The sequence below is a fragment of the Balaenoptera borealis genome (assembly GCF_965194805.1).
Source record: "Balaenoptera borealis genome assembly, chromosome: 11".
In the NCBI taxonomy this organism is placed as follows: Eukaryota; Metazoa; Chordata; class Mammalia; order Artiodactyla; family Balaenopteridae; genus Balaenoptera; species Balaenoptera borealis.
The window spans coordinates 5,511,617-5,537,897 of record NC_138868.1 but is presented as its reverse complement, the minus strand read 5'-3'; the positions used below and the strand labels follow the sequence as shown (position 1 = coordinate 5,537,897).

General features: G+C 46.9%; 2 protein-coding genes across 3 annotated transcripts in view; one reads left to right on the top strand and one right to left on the bottom strand.

The window, feature by feature from the left end:
• SSH3 (slingshot protein phosphatase 3) overlaps window positions 1-26,281 on the top strand; it is a 58,267-nt gene that overhangs the window by 18,662 nt on the left and 13,324 nt on the right. The gene's annotated exons all lie outside the window — the stretch shown is intronic.
• On the bottom strand, window positions 19,054-20,868 carry POLD4 (DNA polymerase delta 4, accessory subunit). 2 transcript variants are annotated; one of them, XM_082342925.1, is made up of 4 exons: window positions 20,564-20,868; window positions 20,237-20,326; window positions 19,912-20,023; window positions 19,054-19,552 (listed from the first exon to the last, which is right to left on the bottom strand). In XM_082342925.1, the coding sequence occupies exons 1-4, from the start codon at window positions 20,658-20,660 to the stop codon at window positions 19,528-19,530; spliced, it is 324 nt and encodes a 107-aa protein (XP_082199051.1). In that variant the 5' UTR covers window positions 20,661-20,868; the 3' UTR covers window positions 19,054-19,527. The 2 variants fall into 2 exon arrangements, with proteins under 2 accessions (XP_082199051.1, XP_082199052.1); XM_082342926.1 differs by lacking the exon at window positions 20,564-20,868 and adding an exon at window positions 20,430-20,547.

Genomic DNA, 26,281 nt, shown 5'->3' with positions numbered 1-26,281 from the left:
AGCCCGTGCTCCACCACTACTGAGCCTGTGCTCTAGAGCCCGCGAGCCACAACTACTGAGCCCGTGTGCCACACCTACTGAAGCCTGTGCGCCTAGAGCCCGTGCTCCACTACGAGAGAAGCCACTGCAATGAGAAGCCCGCGCACCGCAACAAAGAGTAGCCCCCACTCGCGACAACTAGAGAAAGCCTGCGTGCAGCAACGAAGACCCAACGCAGCCAAAAATAAATAAATTAATTAATTTTTAAAATACAATAATAAAAAAAGAACATATGGGGCAAATAGAAAACAAATAGCAAGATGATAGACTTTGTTATGGGTTGAATTGTGTCCCCCACCAAAGCATATATTGAAATCCTGCACCTCCAAATGTGACTTATTTGGAGACAGAGTCTTGTTTTTTTTGTCTTTAAAAATTTATTTTATTTTATTTTTTTGGAGATAGAGTCTTTGTTGTTTTGGGTTTTTTTAAGCTTCATTAAAGATAAACTCCTTTATTTCATGCAGATATACAGATACATATACATATAGATAGATATATAATCTTTTTTCTGATTTTATTTTCTTTTTATTGAAGTATAGTTGATTTACAGTGTTGTGCCAATCTCTGCTGTTATAACAATTTTTTTTTAATACTAATTACAGCTTTATTTTAATAAACCCTGTCCTTGGTTATTATATCCTACTTTTCCAAGGAGATAGAGTCTTTACAGAAGTATTATGTTAAAATGTGGTCATTAGGGTAGACCCTAATCCAATATGACTGGTGTCCTTATAAGAAGAGGAAATTGGGACACAGACATGTACAGAGAGAAAATGATGTGAAGGCACAGGGAGAAGATGGTTGTCTGCAAGCCAGAGACTGAGGCCTGGAATAGATCCTTTCCTCACAGCCCTCAGAAGGAACCAACTCTGCCAACACCGTAATCTCAGACTTCCTGCTTCCAGAACTATGAGTAAATAAATTTCTGTTGTTTAAGCCACCCAATCCATGGTACTTTGTTATGGCAGCCCTTGCAAACTAACACAGACTTAAACCCAACTGTATTAATAATTCCATTAAATAGAAATGCTCCAATTAAAAAACAGAGCTAGTCAGAATAAAAAGTCAAAACCCAACTATAGTTGACCCTTGAACAATGCAGGGGTAAGGGGCACCAACCCTCCCTGCAGTGGAAAATGTGAGTATAACTTTACAGCTGGCCCTCCCTATCCTCAGTTCTGCATCAACGGAATCAACCAACCGATGATCGTTTAGTACTGTAGTACATATTTACTGAAAAAAAAATCCGTGTATAAATGGACCCTGCAGTTCAAACCTGTGTTGTTCAACCTGTATATATCTAAAAGAGGTATAATCTTAATATACAGACACAATGTAAAAGGATGAAAAAAGATATCCTATGCACATAGAAAGCTGATATGGCTCTATTAATATTGGACAAAGAAATGTCACGACAAGGAGAATTAGCAGAGAAAAGGAGAGACATTTCATAATCAAAAAAGGGTCAATTGAAGAGGGAAGATATAATCCTAAATGTATATGCACCCAGTAACAGAGCTACAAAAAATGAAATAAAAGCTGACAGAACTGACAAACCTCTTAGATAGCCTCATCCACCAGAGGGCAGACAGCAGAAGCAAGAAGAACTACAATTCTGCAGCCTGTGGAAGGAAAACCACATTCACAGAAAGATAAACAAAATGAAAAGGCAGAGGACTTTGTACCAGATGAAGGAACAAGATAAAACCCCAGGAAAACAACTAAATGACGTGGAGATAGGCAACCTTCCAGAAAAAGAATTCAGAATAATGATAGTGAAGATGATCCAGGACCTCGGAAAAAGAATGGAGGCAAAGATTGAGAAGATGCAAGAAATGTTTACCAAAGACCTAGAAGAATTAAAGAACAAACAAACAGAGATGAACAATACAATAACTGAAATGAAATGAAAAATACACTAGAAGGAATCAATAGCAGAATAACTGAGGCAGAAGAATGGATAAGTGACCTGGAAGACAGAATGGTGGAATCCACTGCTGTGGAACAGAATAAAGAAAAAAGAATGAAAAGAATGAAGACAGCCTAAGAGACCTCTGGGACAACATTAAATGCAACAACATTCACAGTATAGGGGTCGCAGAAGGAGAAGAGAGAGAGAAAGGACCCAAGAAAATATTTGAAGAGATTATAGTCGAAAACTTCCCTAACATGGGAAAGGAAATAGCCACCCAAGTCCAGGAAGCGCAGAGAGTCCCAGGCAGGATAAACCCAAGGAGAAACACGCCGAGTCACATAGTAATCAAACTGACAAAAATTAAAGACAAAGAAAAATTATTGAAAGCAGCAAGGGAAAAACGACAAATAACATACAAGGGAACTCCCATAAGGTTAACAGCTGATTTCTCAGCAGGAACTCTACAAGCCAGAAGGGAGTGGCATGATATAATTAAAGTGATGAAAGGGAAGAACCTACAACCAAGATTACTCTACCCAACAAGGATCTCATTCAGAGTCGATGGAGAAATCAAAAACTTTACAGATAATCAAAAGCTAAGAGAATTCAGCACCACCAAACCAGCTCTACAACAAATGCTAAAGGAATTTCTCTAAGTGGGAAACACAAGAGAAGAAAAAGACCTACAAAAACAAACCCATAACAGTTAAGAAAAAGGTAATAGGAACATACATATCGATAATTTCCTTAAACGTGAATGGATTAAATACTCCAACCAAAAGACACAGTCTCACTGAATGGATACAAAAACAAGACCCATATATATGCTGTCTACAAGAGACCCACTTCAGACCCAGGGACACATACAGACTGAAAGTGAGGGGATGGAAAAAGATATTCCATGCAAAAGGAAATCAAAAGAAAGGTGGAGTAGCAATACTCATATCAGATAAAATAGACTTTAAAATAAAGAACGTTACAAGAGACAAGGAAGGACACTACATAATGATCAAGGGATCAATCCAAGAAGAAGATATAACAATTATAAATATATATGCACCCAACATAGGAGCACCTCAATACATAAGGCAACTGTTAACAGCTATAAAAGAGGAAATCGACAGTAACACAATAATACTGGGGGACTTTAACACCTCACTTACACCAATGGACAGATCATCCAGGCAGAAAATTAATAAGGAAACACAAGCTTTAAATGACACAGTAGACCAGATAGATTTAATTGCTATTTATAAGACATTCCATCCAAAAACAGCAGATTACACTTTCTTCTCAAGTGCACAAGGAACATTCTCCAGGATAGATCACATCTTGGGTCACAAATCAAGCCTCGGTAAATTTAAGAAAATTGAAATCATATCAAGCATCTTTTCCAACCACAACACCATGAGATTAGAAATCAATTACAGGGGAAAAAAACGTAAAAAACACAAACACATGGAGGCTAAACAACACGTTACTAAATAACCAAGAGATCACTGAAGAGATCAAAGAGGAAATCAAAAAATACCTAGAGGCAAATGACAATGAAAACATGACGATCCAAAACCTATGGGATGCAGCAAAAGCAGTTCTAAGAAGGAAGTTTATAGCTATACAAGCCTACCTCAAGAAACAAGAAAAATCTGAAATAAACAACCTAACCTTACACCTAAAGGAACTAGAGAAAGAAGAACAAAGAAAACCCAAAGTTAGTAGAAGGAAAGAAATCATAAAGATCAGAGCAGAAATAAATGAAATAGAAACAAAGAAAACAATAGCAAAGATCAATAAAACTAAAAGCTGGTTCTTTGAGAAGATAAACAAAATTGATAAACCTTTAGCCAGACTCATCAAGAAGAAGAGGGAGAGGACTCAAATCAATAAAATTAGAAATGGAAAAGGAGAAGTTACAACGGACACCGCAGAAATACAAAGCATCCTAAGAGACTACTACAAGCAACTCTATGCCACTAAAATGGACAACCTGGAAGAAATGGACAAATTCTTAGAAAGGTATAACCTTCCAAGACTGAACCAGGAAGAAATAGAAAATATGAACAGACCAATCACAAGTAATGAAATTGAAACTGTGATTAAAAATCTTCCAACAAATAAAAGTCCAGGATGAGATAGCTTCACAGGTGAATTCTATCAAACATTTAGAGAAGAGCTAACACCCATCCTTCTCAAACTCTTCCAAAGTATTGCAGAGGAAGGAACACTCCAAACTCATTCTATGAAGCCACCATCACCCTGATACCAAAACCAAAGATACTACAAAAAAAGAAAATTACAGACCAATATCACTGATGAATATAGATGCACAAATCCTCAACAAAATACTAGCAAACAGAATCCAACAACACATTAAAAGGATCATACACCATGATCAAGTGGGATTTATCCCAGGGATGCAAGGATTCTTCAATATATGCAAATCAATCAATGGGATACACCATATTAACAAATTGAAGAATAAAAACCATATGATCATCTCCATAGATGCAGAGAAAGCTTTTGACAAAATTCAACACCCATTTATGATAAAAAATCTCTCCAGAAAGTGGGCATAGAGGGAACCTACCTCAACATAATAAAGGCCATATGTGACAAACCCACAGCAAACATCATTCTCAATGGTGAAAAACTGAAAGCATTTCCTCTAAGATCAGGAACAAGGCAAGGATGTCCACTCTCACCACTATTATTCAGCTTGGTTTTGGAAGTCCTAGCCACGGCAATCAGAAAAGAAAAAGAGATAAAAGGAATACAAATTGGAAAAGAAGAAGTAAAACTGTCACTGTTTGCAGATGACATGATACCATACCTAGAGAATCCTAAAGATGCCACCAGGAAACTACTAGAGCTAATCAATGAATTTGGTAAAGTTGCAGGATACAAAATTAATGCACAGAAATCTCTTGCATTCCTATACACTAACAACAAAAGATCAGAAAGAGAAATTAAGGAAACAATCCCATTCACCCTTGCAACAAAAAGAATAAAATACCTAGGAATAAACCTACCTAAGGAGGCAAAAGACCTGTACTCAGAAAACTATAAGACACTGATGAAAGAAATCAAAGATGACACAAACAGATGGAGAGATATACCATGTTCTTGGATTGGAAGAATCAATAGTGTGAAAATGACTATACTGCCCAAAGCAATCTACAGATTCAGTGCAATCCCTATCAAATTACCAGTGGCATTTTTTACAGAACTAGAACAAAAAAATCTTAAAATTTGTATGGAGACACAAAAGACCCCGAATAGCCAAAGCAGTCTTGAGGGGGAAAAAAAGGAGCTGGAGGAATCAGACTCCCTGACTTCAGACTATACTACAAAGTACAGTAATCAAGACAATATGGTACTGGCACAAAAACAGAAATATAGATCAATGGAACAGGATAGAATGCCCAGAGATAAACCCACGCACCTATGGTCAACTAATCTATGACAAAAGAGGCAAGGATATACAATGGAGAAAAGACAGTCTCTTCAATGAGTGGTGCTGGGAAAACTGGACAGCTACATGTAGAAGAATGAAATTAGAACAATCCCTAACACCATACACAAAAATAAACTCAAAATAGATTAGAGACCTAAATGTAAGACCAGACACTATAAAACGCTTAGAGGAAAACATAGGAAGAACACTCCTTGACATAAATCACAGCAAGATCTTTTTTGATCCACCTCCTAGAGTAATGGAAATAAAAACAAAAATAAACAAATGGGACCTAATGAAACTCCAAAGCTTTTGCAAAGCAAAGGAAACTACAAACAAGACGAAAAGACAGCGGTCAGAATGGGAGAAAATATTTGCAAACGAATCAACGGACAAAGGATTAATCTCCAAAATATATAAACTGCTCATGGAGCTCAATATTAAAAAAACAAACAACCCAATCAAAAAATGGGCAGAAGGGCTTCCCTGGTGGCGCAGTGGTTAGGAATCCACCTGCCAATGCAGGGGACACGGGTTCAAGCCCTGGTCCAGGAAGATCCCACATGCCGCAGAGCAACTAAGCCCATGCGCCACAACTACTGAGCCTGCGCTCTAGAACCCGTGAGCCACAACTACCGAGCCTGCGTGCCACAACTACTGAAGCCCGTGTGCCTAGAGCCCATGCTCCACAACAAGAGAAGCCACCACAATGAGAAGCAACAAAGAGTAGCCCCTGCTCGCCGCAACTAGAGAAAGCCCTCATGCAGCAACGAAGACCCAACGCAGGCAAAAATAATAAATAAATAAAATAAATTTACTAAAAAAAATAAATGGGCAGAAAACCTAAATAGACATTTCTCCAAAGAAGACATACAGATGGCCAAGAAGCACATGAAAAGCTGCTCAACATCACTAATTATTAGAGAAACGCAAATCAAAACTACAGTGAGGTATCACCTCACACCGGTTAGAATGGGCATCATCAGAAAATCTACAAACAACAAATGCTGGAGAGGGTGTGGGGAAAAGGGAGCCCTCTTGCACTGTTGGTGGGAATGTAAATTGATACAGCCACTATGGAGAACAGTATGGAGGTTCCTTAAAAAACTAAAAATAGGGCTTCCCTGGTGGCACAGTGGTTGAGAATCTGCCTGCTAGTGCAGGGGACACGGGTTCGAGCCCTGGTCTGGGAAGATCCCACATGCCGTGGAGCAACTGGGCCCGTGAGCCACAGCTGCTGAGCCTGCGCGTCTGGAGCCTGTGCTCCGCAACAAGAGAGGCCACGATAGTGAGAGGCCTGCGCACCGCGATGAAGAGTGGCCCCCGTTTGCCACAACTAGAGAAAGCCCTAGCACAGAAACGAAGACCCAACATAGCAATCAATCAATAAAATAAAAAAAAAAAAAGTGTTTAAAAAAAAAACAAAACACTAAAAATATAATTACCATATGACCCAGCAATCCCACTACTGGGCATATACCCAGAGAAAACCATAATTCAAAAAGACACATGCACCCCAATGTTCATTGCAGCACTGTTTACAATAGCCTGGTCATGGAAGCAACCTAAATGCCCGTCGACAGACGAATGGATAAAGAAGATGTGGTACATATATACAATGGAGTATTACTCAGCCATAAAAAGGAATGAAATTGGGTCATTTGTAGAGACGTGGGTGGATCTAGAGACTGTCACACAGAGTGAAGTAAGTCAGAGAGAGAAAAACAAATATCGTATATTAACGCATATATGTGGAACCTAGAAAAATGGTACAGATGAACCGGTTTGCAGGGCAGAAATAGAGATACAGATGTAGAGAACAAATATATGGACACCAAGGGGGGAAAGTGGCAGGGGGTGGGGGGGTGGGGGGATGAATTGGGAGATTGGGATTGACATGTATACACTGATGTGTATAAAATGGATGACTAATAAGAACCTGCTGTATAAAAAATAAATAAAATAAAATAAAATAAAAAGCTGACAGAACTAAAGGGAAAAAACAGACAAATGCACACTTACAGTCAGGGATTTGAAAACTCCTCTACTGATAATTGATAGAACATCTAGGCAAAAAAGCAATAGGATTTAGAAAATCAGAACAATACAATCAACCAACTTGATATAATTGACATTAAAGAAACTCCACCCCATAATTGCAGAATAAATGCAGAACTTTTTTTTTTTCAAGTACACATGGAATATTCACTAAGCTAGATTATATCCTGGGCCATAAGATAAATCTCAATAAATTTCAAAAGATGAAAATCTCATAGAATATGCTCTCTAATCACAATGGAATTAAATTAGAAAAAAAAATTCTAGAAAATCCACAGATGTTTAGAAATTAAAGAACGTATTTCTGTATAACTAATGAGTCAAAGTAGAAAACAAATGAAATTAGATACTATTTTAAACTGAACAATAATGGAAGCACAGCATATCAAAATTTGTGTAGTGCAGCTAAAGAAGTACTTAGAGAGGGACTTCCCTGGTGGCACAGAGGTTAAGAATCCGCCTGCCAATGCAGGGGACACGGGTTCGAGCCCTGGGCTGGGAAGATCCCACATGCCAAGGAGCAGCTAAGCCCGTGCGCCACAACTACTGAGCCTGCGCTCTAGAGCCCCTGTGCCACAACTACTGAAGCCCGCATGCCTAGAGCCCGTGCTCTGCAACAAGAGAAGACAACGCAGTGAGAAGCCCACACACTGCAACGAAGAGTAGCCCCTGCTCTCCGCAACTAGAGAAAGCCCGCGCGCAGCAACAAAGACCCAACATAGTCAAAAATAAATAAATAATTAATTTTCAAAAGGTACTTAGAGGAAAATGTATAACTTTAAATGCCCATATCAGAAAAAAAACAAAGGTTTAAAATCAATATTCTACATTTCTACCTTAAGAAGCCAGAAAAAGGGACTTCCCTGGTGGTACAGTGGTTAAGAACCCACCTGCCAATGCAGGGGACACGGTTCGATCCCTGGTCTGGGAAGATCCCACATGCCAAGGAGCAGCTAAGCCCGTGCGCCACAATTACTGAGCCTGCGCTCTACAGCCCGCGAGCCACAACTACTGAGCCTGCGTGCCACAACTACTGAAGCCCACGCGCCTAGATCCCATGCTCCGCAACAAGAGAAGCCACTGCAATGAGAAGCCAGCGCACTGCAATGAAGAGTAGCCCCCGCTCGCCACAACTAGAGAAAGTTCGCATGCAGCAACGAAGACCCAACGCAGCCAAAATAGATAAATTAAAAAAAAAAAAAAGCTAGAAAAAGTTTGGTGGTGTCTCAAAAAGTTAAACAGAATTACCATATGATCCATCAATCCTACTCCTAAATATATACCCCACATATGTTCATATAAAAAGTTATACATGGATGTTCATAGCAACATTAGTCATATAGCCGAAAAGTAGAAACAACTCAAATGTCCACCAACTAATGAATGGGTAAACAAGATATGATATATCCACACAATGGAATACTATTCAGCCATAAAAAGGAATGAAGTAATTACAACATGTATGATTCTTGAAAACCTTATGCTAAGTGAAAGAAGCCAGACACAAAAGTCCACATATTGTGTGATTCCATTTACATGAAATATTCAGAAAGGCAAATCCATGGAGACAGAAAGTAGACTAGTGGTTGGCGGGGGAAACTGGGACTGACGGATAATAGAGTAATGGAAATGTTCTGGAATTAGATGGTGGCAGTGATTGCACAACATAGTGAATATACTAAAAACCATTGAATTGTACACTTTTAAATGGTGGATTTTATGTTCTGTGAATACTATCTCAAAAATAAAATAAAATAAATTAGTAAAAGACCAAGTTAAACCCAAAGGAAGGAAGAGATAGTGAAGAGCAGAAATTAATGCTCTTCACTCATGCTTTTGTATAGAAAATATACAAAGAACAGAGAAAGTTAGCAAAGCCAGAAGTTGGTTCTTTGAAAATGTTAATAAAGTGATAAACCCCTAGTAAGACTGATTAAGGAAAAAAAGAAGGAAGATACAAATTACCAATTATCAGGGACAAAAGAGTGAAAATTAATTCAAAATAGATCTTAGATCTAAAGTAAAAACTAAAACAATAAAACATCTAGAAAAAAGCATAGGAGAAGATATTTATTACTTTGGGGTAAGTAAATATTTCTTAAGATATAAAAAGCACTAACCATAAAAGAAAATATTGATAAATCAAATTTCATCAAATTAAAAACTTTGGTTCCTCAAAAGACGCTATTAAGAAAATGAAAAAGCAAGCTACAGACTGGGAGAAAATATTCACAATACATATATTTAACAAAAGTCATGTATCCAGAATATATAAACAAGTTTTACCACTCAATAATAAGAAGCCAAATAACCTGATGTTAAAATGGACAAAATATTTGAAAGGACACTTCACCAAAGGAAATATACAAATGGCAAATAAATCCATGAAAGATGCTCAACATTAGGAAAATGCAAATTAAAACCACAATGGATGGCTAGTGGGAAGCTGCTGCATAGCACAGGGAGATCAGCTCGGTGCTTTGTGATGACCTAGAAGGGTGGGATTGGGAGGGTGGGAGGGAGGCTCAAGAGGGAGGGGATATAGGGATATATGTATACATATAGCTGATTCACTTTGTTGTACAGCAGAAACTAACACAACATTGTAAAGCATTTATACTCCATTAAAGATGTGAGAAAAAAAACCCACAATGACGTACCACTTTACACTCATTAAATGGTTAGAATTCAATAACAAGTGCTGGTAGGATATGGGGCAACAAAAACTTTCATGCATTGCTGATGGGAATGTAAAATGGTAGAACCACTTTGATGATGGCATAGTTGTCAGTCCTCAATAAAAAGATCTTTAAATAATCAAAAAAAAAAAAAGTAGAACCACTTTGGAAAACAGATAAGCAGTTTCTTGTAAAATTGAATGTATATTATGTTACACCTTCCAGCAATTCAACTCCCTGGCATCTACACAAGATAAATGAAAATAAATGCCTACACAAAGACTTGTACCTAAATATTCATAACAGCTTGATTCATTAGAGTCCAAAACTAGAAATAACCCAAATATTCATCAACTGATAAATGGATAACTACATTTTAGTATATTCATACAATGGAATATTACTCAGCAACAAAGATGAGTGAAGTGCTGATATACAACAACATGAATGGATCTCATAGACGCTATACTGAGTGAAATAAGTCAGATATGCTGAATGGTGGCATTTGTATGAGTTCTAGAACAGGCAAAACAAATCTTTGATTATAGGAATCAAATCGCCTAGGATGGGAGAGGAGGGAGAGATTGGATGCAAAGGAGAGTGAGGGAACTTTCTGAGCTGATGGAAATGTTCTAGATCTTAATTGGGTTGGTAGTTACACTGATGTATAACTATTATTTTGGTGGCATGGCCAGAATAAATAAATAAAATAAGATCTGTAGTTTTGTTGTAGATAAATGATACTTCAAAAAGTTAATATTAAAAGAAATCAGCATACTGATACCTCCAATTCAAATCCAGCACTTCAGGACTCTTCCTCACCTTCCCCCATTCCTTTTTTTTTTTTGGCCCCTCCTCACGGCTTGTGGGATCTTAGTTCCCCGACCAGGGATCGAACCCATGTACCCTGCAGTGGAAGCGTGGGGTCCTAACCACTGGACTGCCAGGGAATTCCCCCATTCCATATTTTATCTCCCTTTTTTCACAGTGCAATCTCTGGTTCCCAACATTTATGTTTATTCATTATTTTCTATTTTTAATACAAAAACAGCAAAACAGTTTTAGAATTAGTACACCAATACTATCATCAACAACAAACCTACTAAGTAAAGTTCAAGTTTTTTTTTGTGTGTGGTTCTTTTGTTCTTACGAAGTCCATGAACTGTGTTCAAAATTTACTTGAATCCTTATATTCTTTTTCTGTGAGGTTATATTATTAATTTGACATACAGTTGGATTGATTTGTTACCATTTATATTCAATTTTAGGATTTTTGAAAATCTCTTTCTATATATTTTTGAATATGTAAAATGTTTATGTGGTTCAAGAGCTGAAACTATATAAGAAAATATGCTTAGAGAAATATCCTTCCTATCCTGTCTCATCCACTCCATTCTTACCTACCCCCAATAGTAACCATTTTATTCGTTTCTAGTTTACTCTTCCCAGTGTTCCCTTTTTCAAATATATATCTCATTTCCCCTTCTTTCTTACACAAAGGTAGTATACTACATACTTAACAATTTGTCCTGGTAATCACTCCATATCAACTAATGGAAATCTTCCTCATTTTAAAAAATGGCTACACAGTATTCCCTTGGGTGGGTTTATTTAATCCGTGGACAAGAATTTAGGGTGTTTCCAATATTCTGCTTTTACAAATAATGCCACAGTGAATACACTTATGCATATGTTGTTTTATGTTTGTGGAAGTGAATTTTCAGGGTAAATTCCTAGCAGTGGGATTGCTGGGTCAAAAGTAAATGCTGTCATCTTATCAGTGCCACCAATTCCCCTCCATAGAGGCTGTGCCATTCTGTACTCCTGCATGTTTCCCCCAAGCCTTGCCAACAGAGTGTACTGTCCAAATGTTTTAGCATTTGCCAATCTTATTTGGAGTGAAGTTGCGCATCTTTTCATGTATTTAAGGGTAGACTGGAAACTCTTTTAAGGTTTGGGACCCAAGCCATATATTCCACATACTACTCACAGTAACAGATGCCCCATCTGCATTTGTTAGATGAATAAATGAATGAACTGGTTGGACTTATACTGGACTCATCATGTTTGCACTCTTGTGAAACCTGTCCCTGTGACAAGTTGACTCTTGTCCCAGTGTAGGGCAGTGCCAGGTGCCTGGCAGAGGTCTAGTAGAAGAGGAGATGGGCCTTCTAGAGGGAGTGAGTCCTGGACCTTCCCACTGCCAGGACTCCACCCTACAGACAGGTAGAAGACCCTTTTCTCCCAGTGGAATATAGTAAAAAGAGTGCAGCATCATGAGTGCAGAGATATGCACAAAGCCATCGCAGTGCATGATACAATAACCCTTTTACCCTAGTGGTATTGTTTCTATTATTTTTAATACTTGTTAAATAAGTGCATCAACATGGATACGGTGAGACTTTTTTTCTTATTAATTGATTAAATAGGTAATATAGTTACATAGTTCAAAGTTTAAAAGTCTTAGTCAATGAAAAATTTCCCCTCATTCCTATTTCCAAGCCACCAAGTTACCTTCCTCTCAAAGGCAACTGGTGGTATCAAGTTCTTGGGTGTCCTTTCAGAGATACTGTATGCATGAAACAAGTGAATACACACCTTTTAACCTAAATTATAGCAGAGAGTGCACAGTGTTCTGTAAATCCTTTTTTTCCCACTTAACTGTGTATTTCACAGATCATCCCATTCTGCGCCAATACATAAAGAGCTTCCTCAAACTTTTTCACAGCACAGCATCCATCATTTACTACAACTTACATTCTGGTTGCCTTACTGAGAGACATTTAGGCTATTTATAGTCTTTGCTATTACAAACAGTGCTATAATGTTATTTTATACATACAAGGGTACCTGTAGGATACATTTCTACGTAGGAACTGAAAGGGATATGTGCATTTGTAATTTTGATAAATAATGCCAAATTGGTGTCTTTGGGATTGTACCAGTTTACACGCCAGTATTGTGGGAGGTAATGTAGAATCCTGGGCGGCCATGCTCTTGAGAGCATGTAGAAAAGTTGGCTGGATTCTCCTCCACACTCTGGATAGGATGACTGTCTCCACTCTCATGTGAGAGGACCTCAGATAAACGCTCGGCAGGCTGGCCCAGTGGCGGCACAGGCTTCAAAATAGGAATGGAACAGGATCCTGCTTCTGAAGTTGACAGACAGCCTTGATGCCTTCCTTGACGAGAAGGCTCTAGGAAAAGATGGCTCCTGCCGTCAAGGCCACACAACCCCCAGAAGTGACTTAGATGGAGACCAGATTTCACTGGAGTTTAGGACTGACCTTCACAACTGGTACATAAATGATTCTCACAGGCTGGACAGGACCGACCAATCCAACAGTAGGTGTGAGTGAAGTGGGAAGGTTCTTTCAGCTTTGAGTGCTTCCTGCGTAGCAACCCCTGTGCTAGTTGCACTGGTGACAAGGATAAAACACTCTCCAGCAGTGGAGACAATGAAATGTATTGTTGCAGCAATGTGACATGCTATAACAAAATATAACCAGGTTACCACAGGATGCAGAGGAGGAGTCCCTAAGCTCTTCTTAGGGAAAGCTGCAAGGAGAGAACAGCATGCCATCCAGGTGGGACTCACAGGACAGGAGTCGTCGGAACCTCTTGGCGAGGTGAGGGAGGCTTCCGCCCCGTAGGAGGTCTCTAGGAAATTCCTTTTCCTTCAAGAGACAAAGGACTGAAGTAGGACTCAAGAGTTACCAAGGACCTTGTCCACCTTGTGGAAGCCGCTACTCATCCTTAAATACTGAGCTAAAGGGCCGTTTTCAGGAAGTCTGAGTTCCCAGAGTCCATCTTACACCCGTCTTGTGGCAGTGTTTAAAATTCTCTTATACATCTTTTCTGTCTCTCTCTCGCACTACAGTAAGCTCTTGAAACTTAGGGACCAGGGTTCTGATTTGCCTGTGCTGTGACCGGCACAAAGTTGTTTTCTAGATTAGGACTCAGGTGGATGAACTGGAGACCTACATGCCGAGAAAGCTAGCAATCATGTTGAGGATCCCCTAAGTCCTGGAGGTGGTGTTAACCCAAATTCGCTCAAGCTGGCACTGCTGTGGCTTCCATCTACTTCTAGACTAATTCAGAAATGTCTTCCTTTCCCTGTTTACTCGAGTTTCTTGGTAAATTAGCTCCTTAAGCCCTCACGCTACTAGTGAGCTTGTCAGAGTTTGAGGGTGGATAAATGTTGCCACACCTGAGTAAATAAAGAATGAATCAGTGTGCCCCTCTTTGATGGGTGTGGCATGGTAGATACTATGACAGCTGAGATGCCAGCGAGAATTACAAAACAAGGACAGAGGGAAGCAGGAAATGTGGGGACCGAATTAGGGTGAGCCATCCTGTACCTTTCCACCTCCTCCTAATGAGATCTTCCTTGACGTCTCGGCACCATCACACCAGCCACTACCACTTGTGAAGCTCTCAGGAACCTCCCGGACACTACATCGACTCTCCTGCCACTCTGACACTCTCCCCTCTTCTTTGCTGGTCTTCTTCCACCTTCTTCTAGAGAGAATTTTCCCAAGTGCCATCTTTGGTCCTATCTTTACACCCTCTCCCTGTCTCCCTTTCCTCTCTCAGAGAACTCATCCATGGTCATGGGCTCAAATGTCTGCTCCTGGCGGGTGATTCCCCTCTGTCCCCTGGATTCCACGCTCTTCTCTGACCTTGCTGCTGGACTTCACCTCTGGGTTTCCATTGCCTACTAGATGTTTCCATTTGGATGTCCTGTCGTCATCTCAAACTAAACATGCATGAAATCAAGCCTGTCTTCCCCTCCCAGTTTCCATTTTTTTCTGCCCATGGCACCAGCATTCTCTCACCCACCCAAGCTCAAAACCTGAGTCATATTGGACGGCTCCTCCCCATCCTTCCTTCCCAAACGCAAGTCTTGCCAACTTCCTTTGCAACCTCTCGTATAGCTCTTTGTCCTTTGCATTGTCTGCTAATCTAGGTCTCAGCACCCATGTTTTGAATATTTTATAGCTTCCTACTTGGCCTTCCTGCCTGCAGTTTCTTCCCCGTCTAGTCTGGTCAGACAGATTCTCCAGAATGATTATTTTTATCCTGTCTCTCTCCTGCTCAAAAACCTTCAGGCACTCTCATCACCAGCGATGAGTCCAAACTCCTTTGTCTCAGGCTCAAGAACCTGTGTTTGTTCCAGCCACCTCACTCGTGTTATCCCACATGATATGAGTGCAGGCTCTGGAGCGGGACCCTGGGATCAAATCCTATTTATTCTCCTCAGTCACATGCTACGTGATCCTGGGCAAGTACTTAACCTCTCTGTGCCTGAATTTCCTCTCTAAATTGCTTTATAAAATGTTTATAATCGTTTCTAGGATTGCTGTGAGGATAAAAGGCACTTAGGCCAGTGCTGGGTACATAGCAAGCACCGAAACGCTAGCTTTGGGCTGCGCTGGTTTTTGTAGAGCAAGTGCTGCAGTCTGCACACATCTCCCCTGGGCACACACACCCACCTCTCCTCACTGCCTTTGCTCAGCCCCTCAGTCTAGAATGTTTTTCTCTGTCTGCTGACTCTTACTCACCCTTCAAGGGCCACTGACCTCCCATTTCCTCCCAACACACGCTTGTTTGGTGCTTTCTGCAGTGCAGCTCAGCCTCGGCTGGGTGGTAGTGGGCGTGTCGCGGTATATGAAACCAGCCATAGGCCACACAGGAACGCATCTTACTGGGGTTCATTTTACTTGGTAAATAAGTTCAGCCATTTTTACATTACAGCAACTACTCCACACACGTCATGGAGTAGAATGCAAAATTGGCTAAAAAGAAAACACACAACTACTAAGAATATTCAGAGTGGCCCTGGTGGCGAGTGTGCATTCATTCTGCAGTGGAAAGGTCTAAGAAGCAGGGGCCTGGTGGGTTGAGGGGCCAGGCGTGATGAGGTAAGGCGAGGGCCATGCCAGCGTAGCAGTCCTGTGCTCAGGGCCCTTGCAGTGAGGGTCCCTTTAACACTCTCTCCTTCCTGAGAACTCCGTGTCTATACCTTCCTACTTGCCCCAAGGTAGCACTTGTAGTACATTGCTTTTTAACTTTCCACATGGGTGAGTCTTATCTCTTCAATGCCACCCTAAACACCTGGAGCGCAGGTGTGGGTGGGAATGCAGGTGTGGGGTAACACAGTGGGAAGACAGACCCAGGTGGGCCCCGGTGCTCACGGATGAAGCAGGGCACTTTCCCTCTCAGCCTCGGTTTCCTTATCTGTGAGAGTGGATAATACTCACCTAATGAGATTGTTCTGAGCAGTCAACTAGACAGCGTGAAGTGCAGCAGATGGCATGGGTTGGCGCTCAGTAAACATCAGATCCCTCCCAGTGTACCAGGCTGTCAGCAGACATCTGATTCTCCAATGTTCCCACCCCCAACTGTGTCCTCCTACCTGCATCTACTCCCATTTCCTCTGCCTCCCTTCCTGTCACAGTGGATGCTCTGGTCTAAGTCCACACTCTTCCTTGTGTCCCAGTCCTGGCCCTTCTCACCTCCACAAAGACTCCCTGTCGGATCACCCTCCTCACCGGGTCATTAAGCTGTACTATCACTCTACCTAAAACAAAAGACGAGACAGAACAACAAATCAAAACGGTTCCTTGATCCCACACCCTCTCTAGTGGCCACTCGTTTCTCTGCTCCCTTTACAGTGAAAGGTCTCTGGAAGGATCAGCATGCTCCCCGTTTCCACTTGCCCTGCCCTCCCTCTGAGCCCGCTCCAGGCCCTCTCCCATCCCCATCACCCCGTGGGAGCTGCTCGTCTCCTGTGACCGCCACGTTGCCGAGTCCAGTGTGCTCTTCTTCTCAGGCTTCATTTTACCAGCCTCTCAGAAGCATCTGAGACTTTGACCCTCTGCCCAGGCTTCCCAGGCCCTACCCTCTCCTGACTTCTCTCCAGTCTGGCCCCTCCTCAGTCTCCTTGCTCAGGCCTTCTCCTCCCTTGCCTCTAAGCATAGAAGCCTCAGGGCTGTCCTCGGACCACTCCTTGCCTCTAACTGTACTCACTCAGGTAATCTCATCCCCACACACGGGTTTAAATGCCACGTAAAAGATGCCCCAATTTATATCTCAAACCCAGAGCTCTCCCTAGAATTCCAGACTTGCATGTCCACTGCCTACTCCCCAGCTTGGATGTGTCACAGACCTCAAATCTGAACTCTTAATTCCCCGCCCCACCCTCCCCTTCCCGCAATCTTTCCCGTCTTAGTAATGGGAACTCTGCTCTTCCAGTTGCTCAAGCCAAACCTTTGGAGTTATCCTTGGCTCCTCTCTCTCTGAAACCCCACAGCCAACTGATCAGCAAGTCCTGTCAGTTAGTTCTCCCTTCAAAATACAGAAAGAAAAGAATCTGGCCACTTCTTACCACCTCCATCTCCCACGTGGAGCTAAATCACCATCACCTCTCACGAGGCCAACTCCAGTAGCCTCCTGAGTGGTTTCATTGCCTCTTCTTTCCCCAAACCCACAATCTGTTTTCTACCAACAGCCAAAGTAATGCTTTCAAGACGTAAGATTGATTGTCATTTATTGGCTTAAGACCACCAGTGTCTTCCTCTCTCACTCAGGATAAAATCCAGGTTCCTCGTCCCGGTCCGCAAAGCCCTGTGGGACCAACCTGCTACCTCTCTGGCCTCATTTGCCCCCCCCCCCCCACTTCCTCACTCCCTCTGCCCGGCCCCTGGCCTCCGTGCTGCCCCTGGACCGGGCTGGAAACACTCCTGCCTTGGGGAGGGTGTGCTTCTTGTCCCTTCGGCCTGCCCGATGCCACCCTGTCGGAGAGCCTCCCCTGACCAACCTCTTCAGCACGCTTGGCATGCTCTGACCTCTCACCCTAGTTTTGCCCAGCGCTTACCACCGCCTGACATAATATTTACGTGTCTGTTGTCGTCCATCTCCTCACCACTAACAGCCCAGAGGAGCTCTAGAGCCCAGCACACAGCAGGTGCTCAGCAGCTGGGCAGGGCGCACGGCGGAGACGGGAAGAGCCCAGTGCACACGGCCCCAGTCTCTGCGCCACCACATACCTGCTGCTGGCGCTTCTGGGCAACTTTGGACAACCGTCTAGGCTTCAGTTTCCCTCTCTGTAAAATCTACCATGAAGGATTTTTAGGAAATTTAGGGATAATACATTTAAAGTACTTGAGGCATGGTCAGTGCTCAATAAAATGGGGACTAAAAAGGCCACTTGATTGCCCTCTAGGCCTCTTCCCAAGGAGTTAATAGTTCTGTCTCTATCTGCCCCAGGATGGAGGGCTGATGCATCAAATGAAGTAACACCATTAAAAGGAGTACTGATTCCGTTCTCCACGTCATATGTCCCAGGGTCCCCTAAGCGCTGTTTCTGAATACGGCCAGTTCTCCTCCATCTCCAGGACTTTCCAGTTCCCTACCAAAGCTCCTCAGATGATGGCCATCTTTGAGCAGGTCCTGCAAGTTGAAACGCTCCCCCAACCCTGCTTTGGATCCAGGTGGCCCCCATGTGGGAAGTAGAGGTGCTTGCTGGGAATGTATGTCTGTCTGGACCTTATGAGTCATGGGCCCCATGGATCCTGCTCTGACAAAGAATCCATTTTTGTGAGGTGGGCAGCCCTGGGCAGGCTAGGTGGTGGGTCCAGTGGGGTTTTCCTGGCTGGTAAGGGAAGGTGGCTAGAATAGTGTGCACCACCAGGGGGCGCCAGAGGTTGCTCAGCGCTTGTGAGGACTGACCGTTGGTTTTTTTTTTAAAGGTGTCTCTCTTTCCTTCCTCTCAGGTCTAGGGTTAGGCAGTGGAAGAGGCACACGCACCTTGCAGGAAAGCATGGTGCTAGTTCTCTCCCACCTATCAACTTGCTGGGTGCTGCCCGTCCAAGCAGGGCACATTAAGAGACTGGAGGTCAGGCTTCCAGGCTCAGAGTTCTTTATTGATAAGCACTAGTGAACCCCTTGCCCTGTGAGCTCAGCCAGTTCTGCCCTCAGATTCCCAGCCTGAGGTGCGGAGTGCATCTTTGCCTCTTCGGTCATCTGCCTTCTGCCCGAGTCTGGTTCTTCCCAAAGCGGTGCCTAACTTGCCACATCATCCCAAGGACCACAGTGTTCAGGTCAGGCATGTGGCAGGCTTCAGAAGGGTCATGGCCAGGTCCTCGTCCTCAGAGACCACTCTCCATGTAGGAGGTGCTTGGCTTCGGCTGTGTCGGTTCTCAGAGGGGGCACTGGGAGCCTGCTGGTTGGACCTCCAGATTCAGCCTCTTCCCTTCCCTGTGAACCTCTTTCCTGCCAAATGTTCTCCACAGCAGAGCTGAGCCGAGGGGCAGCAACTGGTTCTAGCTTGTGTCTGGAGGTTCTCAAGTAGCGGGCGGGAGGTCTTAGGTGGTGCTTCAGAGGGGATAGAGATGCCAGAGGCTGTGCGAGGGGGTGTAGGATGGAGGGAAAAACCCGCGTCAGTTAAGTCCCTTGATCCGCTCTCACCAGCCCCAGCTCTTGGCCACGGCCTATGGTCCTTGGCCAACCTCTCAGTATTAAATAGTCCCTTGGGCCCTAGTGTACCCTTCCTCCACCATTAGCTCCAAGATAAGTATTAAGGCAAGCTTCTGCCTCCTGAGCCAAGCACCTTGTAGAACCTTCTTGCCTGCTCAGCGAGGAACCCCCCAAGGCTGCACCTATTTCTTCCTCAGGTCAGGACGGCCCCCATCCAGGGTCAGCAGGCTGGTGGTGCCTGGGGAAGTCCCTGGCTCCCCTGAGAGCCCCCGCCGGCCTCTGACCTGCACTGGAAGCGGGGATCACCGGGGTGGGTCTGCAGCACCTGCCGCACTTCTTGGGGAGGCTTCAAGCCCATCTGCTCTGCCCGATGCCAGCGCTGCAGCCGTGTGATCCCTGCGTGGGTGGAAAGAAGACAGTGGGGCCTCGTGGGGGGCAGGGAAGCGTCCAGGCTACAGAGTGTGGGTGGAGGGGTGTGTCAGGACCTCCACACCCCTGGTCTCCAGAGACAGTGCTGAGAGGGTCAGGTAGGGGCTGGGGCTGTTGGGCGCCGAGTGGGTGGCAGGACTGGCTCCGGGATGTGCTCTCGGGGCCTGAGGGGGCTCTCACCTGTGCAGGGCCCATACTGCCAGGCCAGGTCAAACTGCCTCAGCAGCTCCATCTCCGCTTCATCCACGCTCAGGGGCTGGGGCTCTTCCCCTGCAATGACATGCCGTTCCTCAGGCCTGCCCAAGCCTGTGCCCTGCCGGGCTGGTCCCCTGCCCCTCGCCTCACAGCTGACCCACTGTTCCCCAGCCCTCACCGCCCCTTTGCCTCTGCTGTCCACTGCCAGGTCTGGTGTAGGAAGTAGAGGACATACTTCACTTCCCCTTCCATTGCCCACGTCCTCTCTTGTCCCTCACATCCACTCCTCCCGCCCTCCCACACCTCAGAGACCTAGCTCTGGTGCCAGCTCCCCCTTGCTGTGCCCAGCGGAGCCCTCCCTCCTCTTCACTACAGGGTAGGAGTCAGTGATGAGCCGTTTCCGGCCCATGGCGGCCACCCAGGCAGGCGGAGAAGGAGGCGACTGCCGGGAAGGAGAGACAGGCCAGCGGGCACGAGAGACAGCTGCAGAGAGAGAGAGAGTGAGAGAGGGCTGGGGCCAGAGAGCGAGCCTGGGGCCAGCGATGGGCAGACGGATGACCCAGACAAACAGAAAGGAAGTCCGAGGGTTCCAGGGAATGACGCCTCTCCCCAACCCCCACAAACATGCAAACAGCAAAGACCTAAGCCAATGGGAGGCCTCCTCTGCGGGGCGGGGCTTAGCCCCAGCCAATGGCAGGTGGTGCAGACGGAGGGGGCGGGGCAGCTGATGCAGCTGCGTTCTGGGGGAGAAGGGGGTGAGGCTGGGGTGGGGGACCTGTCATGATATCCCCAGACTGCACCACCTCCTCCGGCCCCCCCCACTGGTCTGCAGTGGGTCTCGGGGGACTTGCAGAGTGTTATCCTCAGCCTCTCACTTCCCGTTTTCCCTTCCTAGGCAAATGTTCTTTTCAGCCTCACTAATCCCCGTGGCCGGTGTGTAACTCCCCAGAGCCCAGCCGGAGACTTCCAATCCCGCCCCTTGGCCCGCCGAGCGTTGTGTGGGCAGGTCTGGAGGTCCGGAGAGAGTTTGGGCTCATCCCGACCCCTTCCCGGCTCCCACGCCCCCCACACCGGCCCCAGGAGACCTGCCCGGAGAAGCCCATGGGTTCTGAAAGCTGCGCCCAGAGACACTGCCCACTCTTGAGTCCAGACGAGTGCTTGCCTCCTTGGCTCTCCTGGGGTCCTACAGCCTGCCCCTGCCCGTCCTCTAGTCAGGAAGGTTCCACACCGCGCAGGAGGCCAGACAGAGTGCGTTTGGATCCCCAGTCCTTCATCAGTAAAATCCGCCCCAATGTGAGAGTATGAGCAAAAAATACCAACAATAAACCTAACACATATATGGCACTTACAGTGTGCCGAGTACTGTTCTAAGCACTTTCCCACATATTCACTCAACTGAAATAGACAGAAATGGTTCTTGAAAGTAGGAAGTACTGGAGACTTCCCTGGCGGTCCAGTGGTTAGGACTCGGTGCTTCCACTGAAGGGGGCGAGGGTTTGATCCCTGGTTCCGGGAATTAAGATCCCGCAAGCTGTGCGGTACAAGATAAAATGAGGAAGTAGGAAGTACTGATAGTCACAGGCAATGGTGGGGCCCCAGAAAACCATTGTCCCTCCGTGCTCCCCAGGAGCTCACAGGCTAAAGGGCAAGCAGACGGACACACAAATTGTCAGCGCAAGGATAAAATTCCTAACAAACAGGAAAAGGGGGAAGAGAGGGTCAGAAGTGGGCTGGACCTTGAGGCTGGCTTAGCACTGGAAGACCTCCTGGAGGAGGTGGGCTGCTGTAAACAGCGTCTCTCAATTCTCCACCCATGACCTTTGTCCCTTGGGCTCCTGTCATCGCTGAGTCACCCCTATACCCGCCTCCTCCTCACCAACTTCCTGGCGGCAGGCGAAAGCCCTGGCCAGGGGGAGTCTGGGAATCAGTGTGAGGCCCAGCCCAGCTCTGAGCGCCCTCCAGATATCCCATGCAGTTCTTCCTTCCAGGGCTGCAAGGGTCTGCTCAGAGGCTTCTGCCTTCCCCCTCTCGCACTGCTCTGGGGTCTGGGCGCTCTGCCTTAGGAGGACTGTGGGCACATGGGAGGAGAACGGCCTGGAGAGTAGACCACCGAAGAGGAGAAGCAGGAGGAGCGGGAGCCGGCCGTGTCTTCAGGGGCCTCCTCCCGCCCGGCTCTCCCCATCCCTTCCTGAAGGAGGGCGGAGTGGAGGAGTGAGAGCTCGTGGGCGCACTGCGCGGAGCTGGAGGGCCCTTCCCTGCCTTATTGTTTGGGCTGGGCCTGGTCTAATCCCCGCTTCTGCCTTCTGGACTAAGTGGGGCCCACGCTGAGGGAGACAGGGGCCCTGCTGCCGTGGGGAGGGAAGCAGGGAGGCCCTCTCCACCAGGCCTGGGAAGGGCTTCCGTGTGGGGTCCAGTCAGGCACAGAGCGCTCCAGGGAGGGATGGTGCCCAGCCTCTGTGGGACTGACCACCCCTCCCCAGAGGGCGTGTCTGGAGGTGTGTGGCACCCAGCTCCTGCGCCCACAAAGCCCTGAGGGAGTAGGGAGCCATGGGTGGGGCAGACCCCTCCTCATTCCTGGTCCCTCCCACCCCTGAAAGCTGATAGCCGTGGGGCCCTGCCACCGCCCAGGGAGCGTGAAATGGGGTATGCCGCTGGGCGGCCACAGCGGCTCCTACTGCCGCCTGAGCTAGTCCCTCTCCTCTCTGGCACCCTGGCTTGCTCTCTGGGCACTGTCTGGGCCATCCCTGCCAGCTGCCCACAGCCCTGCCTGGCCCAGGCCCTGCTAGCCTCTCCCACCCAGCCTGGAAGATGTCTCCCTTGGCCTTCAGCTTGTCCCAGTTCAGGTCATCAGCTCAAGCGCAGGCACCCTAGGACTGGCTTTCTGGCCTGGAGTTGAGGGAACTCTCCGCAGGCAGCATCGCCCCCCTCGCCTGGTCGGACAGCAGTGGGATCAAGCCCCAAGGCTCGAAGGAGTAGGCACCCAGGGGTTTTGGAGCCATCTCTGTCCAGTTGGTATCCTTCCCTGACATGGCATCTGGAGTCCTAAGCTGTGCTGGCACAACTAGGCCAGACCTTGGCCTGCCCACCCTCAGGTCTTCTCCCTCTTTACTCCCCCAACCCTGTCTGCCGCTGTTAACCTTCCTTCCCGGAACCCCTATCCCTATTCAGGCAATCTCCGGGCCTGTCCCCGGAACTGCTGTCCTGGGGCCTGCCTGTCAGTTCAGGCGTCAGGCTGGAAGCCCAGGCCAGAGGTCTGACCTGGCGATTAAGTTCTCTCTCTCTCAGGAAACTTCCCGAGACCCAGGCGTAGGTTCCTTGTCAGCCCCAATCCCCAGAGGCTGGTGATGAGATGGGCAGGAGTGACCTTTGCACCTTGGCCTGGGAACACTCAAGGCCCTTGCCTCACGGCCAAGGCCAAAGTCTTGGGGAAACGCAAGAGAAAAGGAGAGAAAAGAACTGGAACAGGATCCCAGCACCTTCTTTAGGGCTGAGGCCCACCACTGACTGCTCCAAGGGGAAGGGGGATTAGACCTGGCTTAGCTCAGACAATGTGGCAGGATGGGGGGGCCTCAGCACTGCGCACGCGCCCTAAGAGTCCCTTCCCTTCCCCCAGCTCACAGTGGGGCCCGTGGGGAGAGCCAGCTAGAGCTAGGAAGGTGGGGGCAGGTGGAGGGAGGGAAGCAGCTGCCTGGGGCCCAGCGGGCTGCGGGGCGTAGCCCGCTCTCCTTCCCTCTCCCTGCATCCCCCTTCCTCAGGCCCTGCCACCCAGCCTGAGCTGGAGATTCTGGGCACCAGACTCACACCCTTGGCCTCCACACACTCACACACCCTGGGCCCCATTCTCCACCCTGTGGGCCAAAATTCTTTCAGGCAGCTCCTCCTGGTCCCTCCTGACCCTCCCAGACACCCTCCTTCCTCCTGTTCCAGGTTCTCTGGCCTCATGGGCTTAAGGGGCGGGAGCCTGGTGGAAGGCAAAAGTTCCCCTAGTCTGGGGTTTTTGCCGCTGGATGTCTCTTCTGCTCTGTCCCAAACACCCCACCCAAACCTCCTCCCATCACCTCCCCTTTCACCTTGGCCTTCCTGGCTCTAGGGAAATCCTAGGGAGATTTGAAAAGGGGCCCTTCTGGCCATTCCTAACCTTGGCCACCAGGTGTCAGACTTTGTCCAGCTGGGAGGAAGGTCCTACTCGGTTTCCACCCCATCAGGCTAGCCTTGGCGATCGGGACAAATTGGAGAGGGGCATAGAGGTGACCTCTGAACTAGGAAGGCTGAGGGATGCTGAAGATTGGGGAAAGGGCCAGAGCTCTGGTTCTAAAGCTCACAGTTACTCCCTCAATGCCCCTACCCCCAGCCTACTGACAACGGCTTTGTCCGCTGCTGGGAAATTGGGGAACCAGGCTGAGTCAGGGAGCTCAAGAATTGAAGGAACAAAGGCAGGGACAGTTGTGGTTCCAGAGAATAAGGGGGAGCTAAGAGAGAGCCACCCATCAGAGCGCTCAGCCAGGCCTGGATCACTAGCCCTTGCCCTGTAGGTTAAGGGGAACAAGGGCCTCCCTTGGCCCTTCCCCACTTGGGGTGGCTATGGCAAGTGGGGAATGTGTGTGTGTGTGTGTGTGTGTGTGTGTGTGTGTGTGTGTGTGTGAGATGCGTGCTTCAATGAGTCTCCCACATACCAAGGGGGACCTAAGTCCTGGATATGGGTAGTCTTTGCAAAAGCAGGAAGCTGGCAAGGCATGACTACCCTCTTGCCACCCCACAGCAGAGCCTCTACTCTATCCACTCCCCCACCCCAAAAGTTACCTCGCCCAAGTGACAGTTCTCCATCTTGTATACATCCTCTCAAACACAGGTGTGTTTCCAGGCACCCAAGATGAGGATGAGATTTCTCCTCCACAGCACGCTATCTGGGGGTGACAGGGAGGAGGGTCTTCTCTCCTTCCCTCCCACTCTCCCTAACCTTCCTGGGAACAGAAGGCGTTCTAGAGATAACGCCCTTCCCCCGGTGCCTCTGCAGGGCCCTAGGTGTTGCAGGTTCTTAAATTGACCTCTGTGTACGTGGGCCCCAGACTATAAGACCATACTTAAGAGGTGGAACCTAAGATAACCAATGAAAACTCATCACCTCTCCTGAAGCAGCTGTGGATGGAGAACAAATGACAAACCCATTCACAGAAAAGCTGATGAGCTGCCATTCATCAGGAGCTACATGCCTCGTGGTCCACAGCACCAAAACCCACAGGAAGGACTCACACCCCTGACCTCATCAGTAGGGAGCTGTTGGGGGAGAGTTCAAGAGCTCAACCCCTGAAATGCCCTTTCTGGCCGGGCTCCCCTCTGCGTCCACCCCCTGCCCCCCACCCCTGCCACCGGTTCCCTCTACTCCCCGCCCTGTAAGCATACGCAGTGCCCGTCTCGCAGCCACTCAGTGGGCAATCTCTAGCCCTCTAGAGTCTCTCGCCCTTTGATTCACTGCCATCCCTGCTTGCCTGTCCTCAGCCTCGGGCAATAGCCTCTCTTCACTCTGTCCCCACCTCTGGCTTGCTAGGAAATGTCAGGGAATGTCACGGTCATGCCAATGAGTCCATGACAGAGATGTGTTTGCTGATATCACTGGTGCCACATGGCTACCCAGCAACCCTTTTGATGCTCCTCTGTTTGTCCCTGATTCCATTCCCCTAACCTCTCGGTCCTTCTCCAGCCACCACCCCTCACACAGCAACACCATGTTCTGATCTCTTCCATTTAAAAACAACAACAGGGGACTTCCCTGGTGGCGCAGTGGTTAAGAATCGCCTGCCAATGCAGAGGACACGGGTTCGAGTCCTGGTCTGGGAAGATCCCACATGCCGCGGAGCAACTAAGCCCATGTGCCACAACTACTGAGCCCGCAAGCCACAACTGCTGAAGCCCGCACACCTAGCGCCCGTGCTCCGCAACAAGAGAAGCCACTGCAATGAGAAGCCCGTGCACCACAACGAAGAGTAGCCCCCGATCTCTGCAACTAGAGAAAGCCCGCGCACAGCAATGAAG

Bases quoted from the DNA above. Each gene is read 5' to 3' on its own strand.
- POLD4 (XM_082342925.1), bottom strand. From the start codon at position 20,660: ATGGGCCGGAAACGGCTCATCACTGACTCCTACCCTGTAGTGAAGAGG. The intron at 20,327-20,563 runs GTCTCTGAGGTG...ATGTCATTGCAG, and splicing joins GGAGCTGGCACCAGAGCTAG to GGGAAGAGCCCCAGCCCCTG. The intron at 19,553-19,911 runs GTCAGAGGCCGG...CCCCTCGCACAG, and splicing joins GATCCCCGCTTCCAGTGCAG to CCTCTGGCATCTCTATCCCC.